The following is an 18,442-nucleotide window of genomic DNA, read 5'->3' as shown; positions in this document are numbered from 1 at the left end:
TTTCTCTATGGGGCGCTTGGGTAAATAAATATCTGCTTCGTGATGAGACCCTCTGGGACGTCAAGGATACTGGTCTTGGATCATGGGTGTGGAGGAAACTGTTACGGTTTAGAAGTCAGGCCTGCAGTTTCATCCGTATGGACATTAAAAGTGGTATGACGGTGAGGTTTTGGACTGATCTATGGCATCACAGGGGTCGGTTGATAGAGATTACTGGAGAGATTGGCACGCAAAAACTTGGCATTCCTAGGAATGCAACAATAAATGAGGTACTCGTTGACAGAGAATGGAGATTTAGAAGATGCAAGGACCAACGAATCCAAACGCTAATGCAAGAGGTCCGCAGGTCTAAGGTGACACTCTCCGCGGGTGTAAAAGATGGGGTTTTGTGGCAACTGGGGCCAGATGACTATGGAGATAGATTCAGCTCTAGCGCGACATGGCAGCAGATAAGACAGCAACAAGATAGGGTCCAATGGACTCAGCTGGTTTGGTTCGCACAAGGCGTTCCCCGATTTGCGTTCATCACCTGGCTAGCGTTCAAGGACAGGCTCGCTACTGGTCAGCGTACGCGTAAATGGGGCCAGTTCCAAGGGTGTCTATTCTGTGGAGAGCCGGAGGAGTCGCGCGGTCATCTTTATTTCGCGTGTCCGTATACTTTCACTCTATGGCTGCAGGTGGTTGGGAAGTTGCTTGGTGTGGAACCAGACCCTGACTGGGAGACCAATATTCTGCAGATGCTCTCTGGCACATATGACCGGGTAACGTTTATATTGCTTCGTTTGGTGCTGCAAGTAACTATTTACTTCATCTGGAGGGAGCGTAATGATAGGAAGCACAATAGCGCAGCAAAGCCGGTGGCACAGCTAGCTCGACTGATTGATAAAACTGTGAGGAATCGCATCATGTCTACAAAGTATCATCTGAAGCCGAGGTTGCAGGAACTGATGGTTCGTTGGTTTGAAGCTCACATGGCATAGGAAGCCAATAGAGCAGCAAGAGCAGCAATAGCGTAGAGTAGCCATTTCTTGCATTAGTTTGAAAGACTACGCAGTTGTGTATATACTTTCCAAAGTTGATCAATAAATTGAAAATTTCATCAAAAAAAATAAAAATAATGATACTTAAGTCATTGATACAACATATTAAAATTATTTTAACCATTCTATTCACTCATAGCAAAAAAACATCATTGATGCATATAACAATAATGATACTTAAGTCATTGATACAACATTTTAAGAAACCAGTATTTTACCCACTCATAGCAATAATCATCATTGGTGCATACTTAAAAGATGGAAACAAACAATAGTAACTAGTCAAAATATATCACAATTTTTACAAGTTTGTGTTGAAAAACTTAGTCAAATTTAGTAAAACTAAGGCAGAAAACATATTTTGAAAATATGAGTTTTACATATCTTGAAGTTACTTAATACTCTTAAAAATACAATTTATTCAAAAACTAGCGTAGAAGACTTCCACAGCTAGAAACTTTAATAAAAATGAATATTGGTAACCTCATAAATATCACGAATTAAATTATAAATTTCATTCAGTAGCTAAAATATTGATTAATAAACATGAATTAACAAGGAAATGTTAAAAATTCTTTATAGTTTTAGAGAAAATGAAAGTTTATTAAACATTGACAAAGACGACTTCCACGGAGGTCGTCTGACAGACTTCTAGGAAGTCGTCCATTTAGATTAGTTTTGCAATTGATTTTTAACCTAGAAGACTTACATGGAAGTCGTCCATCTTTGTTTGTTAAAAAAAAACTCGAGACGACTTACATGTAAGTCGTCTAGGGAAAACGGGTTAGTTTTGCATTTGACCGGATTGTGTCAGAAATTTGACTTTTCATGGACGACTTGCACGTAAGTCGTCCAATAGAAAATTAAAAAAATAAATATTTTGTTATACCTAGACGACTTCCATGTAAGTCATCTCAGGTTAGATTTGCAATTGAAAAATAAAACAAAAAAAAATTTCTAGACGACTTACACAGAAGTCGTCCGTCCGACGACTTACATGGAAGTCGTCCAAGATAAGCAAGGTTTGACCAGAATCTCGGAATAAAATCATGGACGACTTCAATGTAAGTCGTCGGACAGACAACTTTCGTGTAAGTCGTCTAGAAAAAAAAATATTTTTTTTGTTTTATTTTTCAATAGCAAAACTAACCTGAGACGACTTCCATGTAAGTCATCTAGGTATAACAGAATATTGATTTTTTTAATTCTTTACTGGACGACTTACGTGTAAGTCGTCCACGAAAAGTCAAATTTCTGACACAATCCAGTCAAATGCAAAACTAATCCGTTTACCCTAGACGACTTACATGAAAATCGTCTCGAATTTTTTTTTAACAAACAAAAATGGACAACTTCCATGTAAGTCGTCTATAAAAACACGTTTAAAAGTCAATTGCAAAACTAACCTCTGCATTGACCAGAAGACTTCTGTGTAAGTCGTTTGGACAAATAGATCTGGGAAAAAAAACTGATTTCATAGTTTCAACCAGTGAGATAACTTGTTTAGCCCTCATAAGTCTTCTCCAAGCACCCAAAATCTCAAACAAAAGTGATCCACCAAGAATCGCAAGCTTCAATGGCTCTATGAACCATAAAATTTTTAGAATCAAAATCTTGAGTTTTTTTGGATGAATATGGAGAGAAAGTGAAAGAGATGTTATTTTTAGTTCATAAGAATTGAGAAAGAAAGAGTGTAAATCGATTTTTAGGTGCATTAAGAGCTTCAAATTGGTTGTTCATGGTGGTTGGTGTATTGATGGCAATGAAAATATTGTGAATACTTGAGGAAGATGAAGGTGATAGAGTAAAATATGCATTTTTGAAAAAGAAAAAAAAATATGATGGCATTTTCATGAATAATCTGAACAGTGGAGGTGAAAGAGGCAAGTCAAAGTTCCAGAAAAAACATGGGTTAGTTTTGTGTTTGACTTCAAGTTTTGAGTCATATTTGCAAAAACCCCATAAATATTTTAGTTTAATTTTGGGTGTTTTAAATTATTGAATATTTTAAATAACATAAATATTATTCACATATCACATTTTAAATAACAGTAAACTTTGATAATTTATAGAAAAAATATTAATATAAATTATTTTAATTGATAAAAATAATTATTTTATATATACATCACATATTTCACATATTTTATTATAAATGATTTATAGTCTATAGCTTACAGTTTACAGTTACAACAAATTTAAGTACAACAAAATTTTCTGCAAAAAAAATCTACAGTAACAACTTTACAGCTACAACCAACTTACCTACAACTAAACTTTTACAGTTAAATTTTTAAAGCTAAATTTTTACGGTCACAGTACAATTATCACCAATTTCTAAAGAACTTTAATAGTTACTTTAAAGAAAAAAAAGTAAAACATGAACGAACAAAACAAATAAAGCTAGCAAAAGTTTAATTTGAAAAATAAAGATAAAACCTAATTGGTTAGAATTAGTGGTTTAAAAATAAATAAAACTAAAGTCATAAGTTAAAGTTCAACCAATAACAAGGGATTATCACATTATTATAAGTTATTTTTTTAAACATAAATTTTCAACCTTTTATAAATTTAAGATTATAAATTGTATATTTAGAAAATACTGATATTAGTATTTGTAACACATAATTATCATCTAAATTTTTAAAAATTGTGCATAACGCGGATAAGAATTTTATGTGTAGTTGTTTTGATTACACTCTAATCAATGATCTTCCTTGATGGTATTGGAAATTACAAAACAAACATATGCACGCAAAAAGTGATTTTTGTGATTAAGAGTGTTTTTACTTACGACTTAGCTAGTTTCAAATCTTAAAATATTGAAATATTGAGGATGATTGGAAGGAGCTGTAGCTTTATATTTTTGCTTTATAAATAAATCTGTAGATTATTTTTGCTGTGGCTGTAGATAATTTTGCTGTAGAATATTAGCTGTAGGTTTAAAAAGATTCAAAGATTTACATATAAATTTTCTAAAGCAAAAAATAAATGCTCTAGATTTATGGCTTTCCACAGCTAAAAATAAATAAAAAGGAAAGAAAAATCTGTAACTTTAAAAAATCTTTACAAAGCATGATTGGCAAAATTTTGGGCTGTAGAAATAATTTAGGCTGTAGAGAGATCTTACAGCACTTCTAAAGCACTTGCCAATCAACCCCATTGTTATCGGTTCAAATTTGAAAAGAATTAAGTTCCTTATACTGTTAAATGAGCCATATGTTTTATCTTTAAGAAGTTCCTTAAACGACTTAGAAATAAAATATAATTTCAATAAAAAATTATTAAACGATTTAGAAATAAAAATATAATTGTCAATACTGAAAATTATTAAAAACACAACGAAACTATATTGAAAACGTAGACCAAGAACAAACTATATTGTGTGACAAAACTAAGAACAACTTAATTACGATATTTACAAACAAAAAATTTAGGGAAAATTTGGAAAAATGTCATCAAATGAGATTATATTTTTAAAACTACACCATATCTTTAATTTTTTGAAAACTACAGTTATTTATAAGTGAAGTGACTAAATTAACCTTATTTTGAATAGAAAATTTCAACAGTTAAATAAAAAATTAATAGAAATAAAAAACAATTCATTTGTTTTATTTTAAGCTATACAAGAAAATCGGGAATTTGGTATGATTTGTTTAAAACTTCTGGTTTTCGTACTTTCGAATCAGTGTTCTTCTTTTTCTTTTGTATCTGAAGAAGAAGATGTGTCAACATAATTTTGGAGTTTGATGTTTTCTTTTGGTTATAAACTTTAGACTCTTAGATACATTTGATAATCACCGCAGTTTTCTTATTTCATCAAAAGTAAGGGCCATATCGTAACAATAGCTGAAATAGCTTCATGTGCTTTGGAAATTAAGAGATCGTCTTCTATCTCCTGTTAATATATCAGTAGTTGTTAAAAGAACGAATGTGGTGTCAAAACATTAGTCAAACTCTAACTCTATTTCTTTCTAAGATCATGGCGAAATGCAAAGCTATCAATAGTAGTTTCTCAGATAGAATAGTTCTTCACTCTGCTTCTTTGACAACTTAATACATATAGCAAATAACATATCATTTAATTTTTCGGCTAGGTTTTCTTATACCCAACTCCACTAAAGTTCATGATTAAACAACATGTTTTATAGTTCAAAAGCACTTAGGGGTTGTATTCAACTGAGAGTTTTAACTTATTTATATTAAAATGACAAATCCACTGTTATTCAAATATGAATTTTAAAAACTCATTTAAAATTCACTGTTATTGAACTTAACATTTCGTAGAGTATTCTAAAATCCACTGTTTTTGAAAATATTTTAAGTTGTGGAGTTTTAAAGTTTTTCAGGTGATTTTAGGGTGTTTGAGTGGAGTTTCTTAGTTAAAAAAATTAAAACTCAAATCTCATGGTTTTAGATTATATTATAGAGTGGTTTAACAAAATCACCTAAATCTCTTCAACTTATTTAAATGATCTAAAACTCCATTAAAAATCAAATCACCTCAAATGTTATATTGAATACACCCCCCTTAATAACAAATATGATAATAGGGTTTTACGAATACTCTTTATACATTATAAGATTGTGTTTTACAGTTTTATAGTTATCCATATATATTTTGAATATATTCTAATTTGCTAAATTTGTTATATATTATAATTCAGTAAAATTATTTCAAATAATAATCTCGAGTTTTTCACTATTAAAATGTTTTGAATTTAAAATTCAAAAGGGCCAAATAGTCTTATAAGACATAAATAAGTGTAGTTTTCAAAATAATATTAAAACAGTAAATTTTTCAAATTTACAATCTTAACTAGGGTAGTTTTCAAAAATTTATCATAATTTATAAATACCATGCACATTTTTGAAAAAAAATCCAAAATCCCACAAATATATGAACAGGCAGTTATTTTTATCAGTAACGACGAACATGATCTTGAGTATTGAGATCTGATTCTTAGATAATTTTGTACCGATTTCTTAAACTTTTTAAACACCGTGGTTTGTATATTAAATAAAAAAGATTTTCCCTGATGTATTTTTGAATTTTTTCGGTAATTTCGGTAGATAAAAAACTAATTTATTTACTGTTAGAACTACCTAAAAACAAGTAAAAGAACCCATTCTAGATCATTAAAACCTGACTAAAGTTATTTTTGTTTGTGAAATGAATTCATAAAAAGTGCAGTATAAAGATATTTTAAATTAATAAGAAATCTTATAATTTTAAAAAGATAAAAGAAAAATAACCAATGAGATTCAATCTAACATTCATACGTATCTATCTACCTATATATAAACAACTAGCGTATCTACGTTCCAATACCCTCTTTCACTCCATCTCTATATCTTCTTCTTCGGCTCTTCTCTCTTTGCTACTATCTCTCGTCCGGTAATATTCTTTATCTTCTTAATTCATCACATCGAGTTCATGACAAAGCGAAATCTGATTCTTATTTATTCATCCTCTTAATGGAATATTTTCGTATACTATACTCCGAATTAAGCATTGAGAGTTTCATAATATTTTCGCTTGTTTTTTTTTTTTTTTGAAAAGAATATTTTCGCTTGTTCTCGACTTTCATTTTTCACCTTTTCTATAAAGTAAACAGTTTTAAACAGAAATAACAATACAGATAATGAAATAACACTTTATCCAACAAGTTATATGCAATTATGCATCCTCGCTGAAAAGTTTATTGTTTTCTTTTTCTTTTCCTCTTAAAAAGTAGCCATAAACCCATACATAATCTTTTTGCGATGTGTTTTGTTATAATAAAAAATCTTTCTAAAAGCCTAAATAATTGTGATATAGAAATGGCGTTACAGAACGAGGACAATAAGAAAGAAGAAAACAAAAAGACAAAGAAGAAGTGGCAGAAGAGTTACTTCGATGTGTTGGGAATCTGTTGTCCGTCGGAGGTTCCTATTATCGAGAATATTCTCAAGTCTCTCGACGGCATTAAAGAATATTCCGTTATCGTTCCGACTAGAACGGTGATCGTAGTCCACGACAGCCTCCTCATCTCTCCATCCCAAATTGGTAAAGCAGAAATATATTTGCTCTTAATTATATTTAATTTATTTTGTTATTTTCCCAAGCAAAAGATCACACTTCGTTTTCTGTTTTTAAAGTTATTTACGCGTGGGTTGTTTGATACGCAAACGCCACTTTTAATTTACTTTTCTTATGTGATCTTAACAAGTCACTAATATTGAAACTCAACAATTCTATCGCAAAAGCTTAATTTGCCTTTCAAAACTTTTATTAAGAGTTTACCTATTCAAGATTTATTTTGCTTATTCAAGATTTTATGGGAACTGGCTATCCTAAAAAATAGTGAATTCTTTTGTGAAACTTTTACCAAATCTAGTGAAAAAATAGAACCCCGATTATTTGGTGTTTTTTTTTTGCATATCTAAATCAAGTTTAATAATAACTATAAATACAACCTAAAACTAGCAAGTAACCAATTCAAGTTTTTGTTGCTGAAAAGGCCAAAGGGTAAGAAAATAACAAGAATCAATAGTTTTATTTTTCCAACAACAAGAAAGAACAACCCGTTCATAAAAGTATGAACACATATTTTGTTTACTTATAAAAAGATATTCACAACTTTTTGTTTTTATTTAGGGCTAACTGAAAATATATAGTCTACAATATATAGTCTACACAAACTAGTAAAAATAGAAAATCGTAAATATATTTTTTTTTTGAGAAGCTTTAAAAAATCGTAAATATTATTTGGTAGTTAGATAATTTTCCCCAAAAGTACGCACATTTAGTCAACCAACAATTGTGATTTTCATTCATCTAATTTTTATTTCAAACGGTGTTTTAAAATTAAAATATTTAAAATTATAGCTTTTATACAATTTTGTGCGTAGTGTAAACTAAATAAAATTTTCATAGTATACATAATTCACTCATACACACCGCATGTCACGTGTATATTATAAACAACATATCTAACTGACATTATTAAAAGATTTGATTTTCCAAAAACATATGCAGAAATTTTTGTTTCAGAAAAAGCCTGTGGAGATATTTACCATATCTTTTATTAGAATATTTTATTGTTAGTGGAGCATACTCGTTACGTAAATATATTTTATTTTATTTTGTGTGACAGAAAACATATTCCATATATTAAACTTAAAATAATAATTTATTTCACTCACAAAAGTGTTATTTTAAAACAAATTAAATTTCTTACATATATTAGTTGTTTAACATTTAGTTCCAAACAATATTGTGGTGCAGCTAAGGCACTGAACCAAGCTAGGTTAGAAGCAAACGTGAAAGTAGACGGTAAAACCAGCTTCAAGAACAAATGGCCAAGCCCTTTCGCGTTGATTTCCGGCATACTCCTCCTCCTCTCCTTCTTGAAATTTGTGTACTCGCCTTTTCGATGGGTCGCTGTCGCAGCCGTGGCCGCCGGTATTTATCCGATTCTTGCCAAAGCCGTTGCTTCTATAGGAAGATGCAGGGTCGACATCAACATCCTGATCATTATAACTGGTAACTCTACTTTTCATTTTTTTAATAAATTCTTTTTAACCGCACAAGTCAAGATTGGCGTGTAACCATCATAGGTTTCGAGATAGTGATTTGTTAGTTTAATGGTTCGCCGTAATTAATATATATGCCCAGACTATAGCAGTACTGGTTACAAAGAAAAACTTATCAATTTGTGGTCGTATTAAAAACTAAGTTCAATTGATAGTAGACCTATTTAAATAATAACTTCTTATTTCTACATATTTTTTTTGAGATTTCAAATTTATTGATCAAATAATGGTGGATGGACATTTACAAAATAATTATATGTGAGCTAAATGTTAAAAAATGTAAAAAATACTGTATATGGTTAGACCCTAAGTAGGGTTAACCTCAAACCATTTTCTAAGTTAACCACCTAGCCTAGTTTTGTCGATTGTTCGGGTGATGACATCAACTGATACCCAAGCCTCTTCATGTCTCCTAAAGCTTAATTACGACTACATATTACAATACAAATATTATGCACAACAAACTATAAATTTAAAATGCAGCCATATATTATTATATTGTATATATATATATATATATATATATATATATATATATATATCCACGTATATGCTTCGTTTTATCTAGTTTTCTTGGAGCTTAGCGAGTTTTTTTTTTTTAAATTCTGAGTTAACCTTTTTATAGTACTTTTGAAAATTATGTAAACTGCTTTTTTGTAACCCACGTAATCTTTCAGAAAAGTATTCGGTTATTTTTTCTTACCATTTTTAAAAAGAATACATATGGGAAATATCAAAACATCAATTTTAGTTTATAGAACACTACTCCATTGATATTGTAGTATTTTGGTATTTCTTTTATATAGTTAAAATCTTAAAGTTGTAAGCTAGAGAATTAAACAAAACTACTTTTTATATTTTAGTTCTATGTAAAGTAAATTTTGAGAATTAGGTTATACTAGAAAATATCAAAAATGTTCTTTGGATATAGGTAAAGTGAACATGTGACAAACTCGGCAAGTTGGTGTGGTAGATATAACGCAATAATTAAAGGCGTCTTGAAAATATGGAGAAAAAGATACGCCTTTCTCATTTTTCTTTAACAAGAGTTTATTTGACATTTTTCACGCCTGTGTTTTGTGATATCCGTATGCTATGCACCAGAAATCGTATTTGCATGATCGATTTTCTTTGCTTTATAAAACAATCTTTGAGTTGTTCTGGCTCTTTAAATTTAATTTAGCATTATATATATTATTGTTTTGGCTATTTTTTACGTAAATAGATGATGCGTTTGATTGTTGATCTGTTAGACTGTTACTACATTTTCATATATTTTTATTTATTTGATAAAAGTTGCAATTACGTGCCATAGAAGGAAATATGTAAAGTGTTTTTATTGGCTTATCTTCTTCTACCACTAAAAATAGAAAAGGTACTTTTTAAGTTTGAACTTGTAACAAGGAAAAACAAAAAAGCAACAAATAATTAATTAAAAATCATTTCTAGTGAAGAAACTAATTAAGAAATTCGAACTGATATTAAAGTTGACTTAGCCATTCCATATAATTAATTTTAGCAGGAATCTCGGTATAGGAGACCCGGTCAACAAATAACCATACAGTATAAACCAAGCTTTTGTGAATTCAAAGTAAAATCTTTTGTGGAATCTTGATTATGTTTGTTCGTCTGGGCTTCTTATATTAAACAGTGGCTGCAACACTTGCAATGCAAGATTTCATGGAGGCAGCAGCAGTTGTCTTCTTATTCACCATAGCTGAGTGGCTTGAAACAAGAGCTAGCTACAAGGTTTGTTAACTGATCATTTATTATGTTACTAAACAGTAGTGAGGCTTCTTGATTTTCTTGTAAGGATGATCTAAAGCTGAAGTTGTCATGTCATCTGTAATCTTTCAGGCGAACGCGGTAATGCAGTCTCTAATGAGCTTAGCTCCACAGAAGGCAATAATAGCAGAGACTGGAGAAGAAGTTGAAGTAGATGATGTTAAGGTTAACACAATTGTAGCAGTTAAAGCTGGTGAAACCATACCAATTGATGGAACTGTGGTTGATGGAAACTGTGAAGTAGATGAGAAAACCTTAACAGGGGAAGCATTCCCTGTGCCTAAACAGAAAGACTCTACGGTTTGGGCTGGAACCATCAACCTAAATGGTAATGTCTTAACTACAAGAGCTTTAAGCTGTGGCCTTATCTTTGTATCTTTCATTCACTCTATAGATCTTTCACCACTGTGTTTTGCAGGTTATATAAGTGTGAAAACAATTGCTTTAGCCAGTGATTGTGTGGTTACCAAGATGGCTAAGCTTGTAGAAGAAGCTCAGAGCAGTAAAACCAAATCTCAGAGGCTAATAGACAAATGTTCTCAGTACTATACACCAGGTTTGGAAAAAAACATATCCAGAACTTGTTTTATCTTTATGGTCTTGATTTGTGTAACTTGAGACGTCTATGTTTCTTGTTTGTTTCAGCAATCATCTTCATATCAGGTTGTATAGCGGCTGTCCCGGCCATAATGAAAGTTCACAACCTAAACCATTGGTTCCACTTAGCACTAGTTGTGTTAGTCAGTGCTTGTCCATGTGGTCTTATCCTCTCTACACCAGTTGCTACTTTCTGTGCACTTACTAAAGCAGCAACTTCAGGGCTTCTGATCAAAAGTGCTGATTATCTTGACACTCTCTCAAAGATCAAGATCACTGCCTTCGACAAAACCGGGACTATTACCAGAGGAGAGTTCATTGTTGTTGATTTCAAGTCACTCCATAGAGACATAAGCCTACGCACTTTGCTTTACTGGTAAGAAAACAAACTTGTGCACTGTCCAAAAACAGACAACTCATGGCTGGGAATATCTTGTGTACAATGTTTCAGGGTATCAAGTGTTGAAAGCAAGTCAAGTCATCCAATGGCAGCAACAATTGTGGACTATGCAAAATCTGTTGATGTTGAGCCTAGAACTGAAGAAGTTGAGGACTATCAGCTCTTTCCAGGTGAAGGAATCTATGGTAAGATTGATGGTAATGATATCTACATAGGGAACAAAAGGATTGCTTCTAGAGCTAAGTGTTCAACAGGTAATAAGAAGTTTCAAAAAATTTGTTACATAATGTGGTGTTGAGTCTGATTCACTTGAGTGTTGCTTCTTGACAGTTCCAGAGATTGAAGTTGATACCAAAGGAGGAAAGACTATTGGATACATCTATGTTGGTGAAAGACTAGCTGGAGTTTTCAATCTCTCTGATGCATGTAGATCAGGTGTTATTCAAGCAATGAAGGAACTAAAAGATCTTGGAATCAAAACCGCAATGCTAACTGGAGATAATCAAGATGCAGCTATGCATGCTCAAGAACAGGTGAGTAGACTAAAAACAAGATCTCTTTATAACTAATTATATAAATCTTGAAATGTTTTTTTTTTCTTTTTTTTTTTTTATGAAACAGCTAGGGAATGCTCTGGATGTTGTACATGGAGAACTACTTCCAGAAGACAAATCAAGAATCATACAAGAGTTCAAGAAAGAAGGACCAACTGCAATGGTAGGAGACGGTGTGAATGATGCACCAGCCTTAGCCACAGCTGATATTGGTATCTCCATGGGGATCTCTGGCTCTGCGCTTGCAACACAGACTGGTGATATCATTCTAATGTCAAATGATATCCGAAGGATACCACAGGCCATAAAGATAGCGAGAAGAGCTCGGCGCAAAGTTGTCCAAAACGTGTTCATATCCATCATTTTCAAAGTAGGAATACTGATTTTGGCAATTTGTGGTCATCCTTTGATTTGGGCTGCGGTGCTGGTTGATGTAGGGACTTGTCTGCTGGTGATTCTCAACAGTATGTTGTTGCTGCGAGAGAAGGACAAGAGCAAGAACAAGAAGTGTTACAGGTCTTCTGTGTTGAATGGTACGAAACTTGAAGGAGAGGCGGATGAAGAGGTAGACTTGGAAGCAGGCTTGTTATCAAAGAGTCAATGCAACTCAGGATGTTGTGGTGATAAGAAAGCTCAAGATAAGGTGGTGATGAAGAAACCAAGTAGTAAGTCCAGTTCAGGCCATGATCACGCTGGTGGTTGCTGTGGTGATAAGAAGACTCAAGAGAAGGTGATGATGGTGAAACCAAGTAGTAAGTCCAGTTCAGGCCATGGTCACGCTGGTGGTTGCTGTGGTGATAAGAAGACTCAAGAGAAGGTGGTGATGGTGAAACCAAGTAGTAAGTCCAGTTCAGGCCATGGTCACGCTGGTGGTTGCTGTGGTGATAAGAAGACTCAAGAGAAGGTGGTGATGGTGAAACCAAGTAGTAAGTCCAGTTCTGGCCATGATCAATCTGGTGGTTGCTGTGGTGATAAGAAGACTCAAGAGAAGGTGGTGATGGTGAAACCAAGTAGTAAGTCCAGTTCTGACCATGGTCACTCTGGTGGTTGTTGTGGTGATAAGAAGCAAGAGAATGTAAAGGTGGTTGTGAAAGATAGCTGTTGCGCTGAGAAGACTAATAAACCAGTTGGAGATATGGCTTCATCGAGCTCATGCAAGAAGTCTACTCATGTCAACCACGACATGAAACTGAAAGGTGGATCAGGTTGTTGTACTAAGGATAAAGAGAAAGCAGAGAAGAATGTAGACATGCAGATTCTTGGGGATGAGTTATTTGATTTGGAGAAAGGTCTGCAGAAGAAGGCTGGTGAAACTTGCAAGACAAGCTGTTGTGGAACTAAAGAGAAGGCTAAGGAAACGTCTTCTCTGGAGAAGGATGTGCTGATTAAGGAGACAGTGAAACAAACCGAGGAGATAACTCTGGCTTCTGAGGAAGAGACAGGTAGTCTTGATTGCTGGTTGGATAGCTGCGACAACAAGACCACAGTGAAGCAAAGCTGCCATGAGGAGACAAGTCTAGACATTGAAGCTGGTGTAAGTTGTGATCTCAAGCTGGCTTGTTGTGGTAGCATAGAAGGAGGAGAAGTGAAAGAGAAACTTGATCTTGAGATAAAGAGTGAAGGACAATGTAAGTCTGTTTGTTGTGGTGATGAAAAGCAAACCGGAGAGATAACTCTGGCATGTGAGGAAGAGACAGACGGTTCTAATTTCTCCTCAGGATGTTGCGGAAACAAGGAGAAAGTGGAACAAATCTGCCATCAGAAGGATTGTCTGGAGACTGATCTCAAGTTGGTTTGTTGTGGAGACACAGAAGGAGAAGTGAGAGAGGCATTTGATCTTGAGAAGGGCAAAGGAGAATGCTGTGGCAAAGAAGTAACACAAATCTGTAGTGAGAAGCCTGTTAGCAAATCCCCTTGCTGTGGAACTGGTTTGAAGCAAGAAGGGTCGTCTAGTTCGGTGAATGTGGTGGAGAGTGGTAGCAAAGAGCGAGAGATGGTGAAGGTTTCTAGCCAAAGCTGTTGCACGAGTCCTAATGATCTGGTGTTGCAAGTGAAGAAGGTAGAGAGTTGTTGCAAAGTGAAGACTCCAGAGGCTTGTGGATCTAAATGTAAGGTAAAAGATAAGCGTCACATTGGTAAAAGCTGTTGCAGGAGTTATGCCAAGGCATATTGTACTCACAGGCATCATCACCACCACCACGGCCACCACCATCACCACCATGTGGGGGCTGCTTGATGGAGACTGTGATTGAATAGCTTTGAATCTCAGACGCATCCATCTATTCACGTAACCTTTCCTCTTCAACTAGTGTGGTCGAAAAAATAAAAACATGTTTTTATTGTTTTCAGCAAGGACTAGATTTAGCAACTGTGATTCATGAGGAAAATTCTAGGGATCCTTGTGTCTTTTTATGTTTTGAGATAATAATCCTAAAGTACTTCTATCTTCTAATTTTCTTAGTCTCTTATTGAAGATGTAGACAAGCTTAGTAGCCATACAAGCTTGGATATCGATCTTAGAGTCTTAACATTAGAAGTCTTCTCTTTTGGCTTAGTTGTTAAACTAGAGAACAAATCATGCCAAACCATGATTCTTCATTGATTGATGAGATTAGGGATATGAATTAACATAACAAACATATTTTGTATCAAGCAGACAAAGATACTAGAAGATGGTGGTTTTATACAAAATGCACCGAAGCCAAGGCCGGCTCTGAAATTTATAGATCTGAAACACTTACAATACAAAAACTAGACCAATAGGAATGTTTTATCCAGCTATCTTCTAGACCGGCATACATGTTGACATGTTTGCTTACTGCTTAAAGAAGTCAATGCTTAATTTTAAAACAGTGGACGGTCCAAAACCTATACCATACAAGTTCAAGACTAGAGTCCATTGGGGGTTTACATCCAGCCACATGGAAGACCCATTCAACTTTAGTCTTTATGAGTTTGACCATGTCATTATGTAGAGTATCTTTGTAATCAATTCTCCCTTTGACTCCATCTTGTATGAACCACTATATATAGTGGTGTAAGCAATAAGAAATATACAACACATTCTCACAAATCTTCTCTCAAATCTTAACACGTTATCAGCCCGAGACTCTCTCCACCTGAGCAATCCCATCCGCCGGCGATCATCTCTTTTCCGGCCATCTCTTCCGGCCCTCAGCCTTGCTCCGCCGGCCAAGTCTATCCCTCTCACGGTTTTCCGGCCAGCTCCTCCACCTCTCTCTCAACCAGCTCATCCGCGGATCACTCTCTCTCTCACGGTGGTCCATTCAGAATTTTGTGGTGTAAAAGGTAAACTAATCAAAACCTAAAATCTAAGAACATCATATATCTGAATCTTGGATCTATATGAATCATAAAACTTATAAAAAATCTATAGATCTAAAATTATCTCAAATATTAATCTTGAATCTAAGATCTATATGAATCTTGATTCTAAAATTATTTGAATCTCTAAAGATCTAAAAATCTCTAAAAACTTATAAAACTTATTAATAATCTAAGATCTATATGAATCTTGTTTCTAAGAACTATTTGAAATTATAAAAGTTATTAGAGAAAATCATAAACCCCTTTTAGCTAACAAGCCTTAAAATCGGTTCCTCTTTCTCCTATTTTGATCCGGCCTTAAATCCGGATTGACTAAAGGATTGAAACACATAATCTTTGTTTGGCCGTATTACCGGCTGCATAGCCGGATGAATAAGCTGGCCATCAAAATCTTAATCCCATTCGATGTGCTTACCGATCCAAATCGGCCCTTATCCACATCAAAATCTCAATCCCCTTGTTTGTTTTATAACCGGATATGTATCTTGATGGCCATTATACATATCAATTCCCTAAATCCTTTTTGCTTGATTTTTATCAATCCCCTAAACGATAAGCAATAATCGGCTGAACCCCTAAATCCAAATCCGGCCATGATTTTTTTTTCCGGCCATGACCTTTTCCGGCCACAATCTTTTCAGCCATAATCTTTCAGTCAAACCCAAAGATATCAAAACTTAAATCCTAATCAATGCATATCTTTGACCATTGATGTTTTATATTGTAACTGATCAAAATTTAAAACTTTTATGATTGTTTTAAATGCATATCTTTGACTAGGTAGTATTTATCAAAATATTATAACATATAGTCTTGATTTAAATAGTTATGACATAGGCTAAAATAAATACTAAGTTGAAATCATTTGATCACATAGTTGTTTGTCAAAATTTATCTAAATCTAAACCGGCCTTGAAATCGGTTCATTATAGTTTGAACAAATGATATAAATTTATCTTGATCTAAAAACCAACCTTGAAAACTGATTTTGTGATGATTGAATTATATACTGATCATATATACATACCTGATAGCATCTATTAGATCAAACATGGATTAGTAAATTGTTAGATCATACACATATCATGAACTGATCATTTCCATGCATCCGCTTGTCATATAGTTTTATTAAAACTGAGCATGCATACATATAATAGATCATTCTAATCATGGGGCATTTAAAATAAAATCTAAATTTGTTCATATTGCTTGCATCTAATTAGATTAAATCGATTATTTTAAAGTTAAGCATGTTTGTTTAATTTGAAAACATAAACCAGCTTTGAAACCGATTGATTGAAAATCTAATTGAATTTGTTCTAGACATATCCTGAAAATTATAAATTTTTCTTGTCTTGGTTTACCCTGTAAAAGGGGGAAGGAATCGGTTTTTGCTTTATGATCTTTGAAAATCAAATATCCTCATGCATTAGGAATCACATATAGATTGTTTAAGTCCAATGCTTAGTTCTGAACATGCATTCAGCTATTTCTTGATCCATGCATTTGCTTGATTTCATCCATCTTGCTTGATCTCATTTAATAAAATGATGATTGATCCTTATTCAAATTCTAAAGGACCTTAATACCCTATATATATAATCAATCCAATTTGAATTATAATTAAAAGGATTACTAGATGCAATGATCAATTGATCATTCTCATACTAAGATTGCTTAAGCAAATAGATTATATGATTTGGGGGAAAGCCTTATTGAAATCATATACATTGATTTATTCTATTGCTTACATAGAATTCTGAGTGCTTGAATTACTCGTTAAATATTCAGATGTCGAGATTTGAACCCTCAGATTACTCTGCCCTAAATCTCTCTGGAGATAATTACCTAGAATGGGTAAAGAATACTCTTGTTGCCCTGAGATCCAGAGGACTCGGACAATGCATCAATGAGTACAATGATATCATTGACAGTGAAAGGCATAGAGCTATAACGATTATTCGTTATCATCTCACTGAGGAATTAAGAGACATGTATCTCCATGTTGAGGATCCTTGTGACCTTTGGTTACAGTTAAGGAAAAGGTTCAAACCGGTATCGTGGCAAAAGGCCAACCATGAATGGGAGATCCTCAGATTCCAGGATTTTGAATCCGTGGACAAATATAATTCTGCTCTGATGGATATTGCTTATAGTCTTGAACTATGTGGTGAAAGGATAACACATTATTCTTTATTATATAAGACCTACTCCACATTCCATCCAAAGGATGTGCTGTTGCTACACACGGCTAAGAAGTTCACCACTTATAATGACCTTTTGTCATATCTTTTGGCTTCTGAACAAAGAAAGCAGAAAATCAAAGATACCATCAACAGATTTGACAAGCTTCAGAAAAGATACATTGAGCTAAAGAATAATGAGATGAGGCCTCCTATAGCTGATGAAGCTGAAGTTGAGCGCCATATGGCAACACATGCATTGTGAAGGCCATATTATATAATTGTCTTTTGACATTCTCATTTTCATGTTTCCTGAGTTTATGTTTCATGAATTGCTTTGATACTTTGCTTTATACACGACTTCATTAATAAAATGAATTACTTTGAGTTCATCATTATCTTATTCAAACTGTTGTTTGATAAGAAACTATATCTATATGCCTTTATTGTGCCAAGATAAATATGATTGAGGATTAATACCCCAACTCACTTTTCCAAAGAGTTCAAAGAAGCCTTTGACAAATGGCACGACATGCTCTGCCATCCAGGCTCAGTTATAAAATACTCTTGAACTCAACTGGACATTCCTTGAAAGAAAGGAAAAGAAGCTCGACCAAGGCTTTGCCTAAATGGCATTATATTCACCCTATAAGGTCCATTGAATTAAGAAGAAAAAATGGTTTCCAACAATGGACAAAAGGGAATAAGAGTACCTAAATTAAAATCGCCTAAGTGGTCGAGACTACATTCTCTATTGATCTAGTGATCAATATGATATTAGGCAAATAGCCAGGGCAATCATGTTTGATTAACCCACGAAATTTATCACTTAGATGGCATTACCATACTTAGCCATTCGGATTATGATGCAAATATTTAAAAGGGCACAAATGTTATCCCATAAGATCTCACGTGTGTGCAATATATCTATGCACAAGGGAATTTATTGTCCCA

General features: G+C 33.5%; 1 protein-coding gene across 1 annotated transcript; it reads left to right on the top strand.

Moving 5' to 3' along the window:
* The first annotated feature begins 6,333 nt into the window (after window positions 1-6,333).
* On the top strand, window positions 6,334-14,409 carry LOC106393888 (cadmium/zinc-transporting ATPase HMA3). Its single transcript, XM_048762260.1, has 10 exons — window positions 6,334-6,441; window positions 6,865-7,092; window positions 8,314-8,571; window positions 10,273-10,370; window positions 10,479-10,734; window positions 10,825-10,962; window positions 11,052-11,379; window positions 11,455-11,657; window positions 11,734-11,936; window positions 12,025-14,409. Exons 2-10 carry the CDS (start codon window positions 6,867-6,869, stop codon window positions 14,191-14,193), a joined length of 3,879 nt encoding a protein of 1,292 aa, XP_048618217.1. The 5' UTR covers window positions 6,334-6,441; window positions 6,865-6,866; the 3' UTR covers window positions 14,194-14,409.
* Window positions 14,410-18,442: the final 4,033 nt, after the last annotated feature.

Source organism: Brassica napus, chromosome C7 (genome assembly GCF_020379485.1).
Source record: "Brassica napus cultivar Da-Ae chromosome C7, Da-Ae, whole genome shotgun sequence".
In the NCBI taxonomy this organism is placed as follows: Eukaryota; Viridiplantae; Streptophyta; class Magnoliopsida; order Brassicales; family Brassicaceae; genus Brassica; species Brassica napus.
This window is presented reverse-complemented; position numbering and strand designations above follow the sequence as displayed.

Bases quoted from the DNA above. Each gene is read 5' to 3' on its own strand.
- LOC106393888 (XM_048762260.1), top strand. From the start codon at position 6,867: ATGGCGTTACAGAACGAGGACAATAAGAAAGAAGAAAACAAAAAGACA. The intron at 10,963-11,051 runs GTTTGGAAAAAA...TGTTTGTTTCAG, and splicing joins TTCTCAGTACTATACACCAG to CAATCATCTTCATATCAGGT. The intron at 11,937-12,024 runs GTGAGTAGACTA...TTTATGAAACAG, and splicing joins CTATGCATGCTCAAGAACAG to CTAGGGAATGCTCTGGATGT.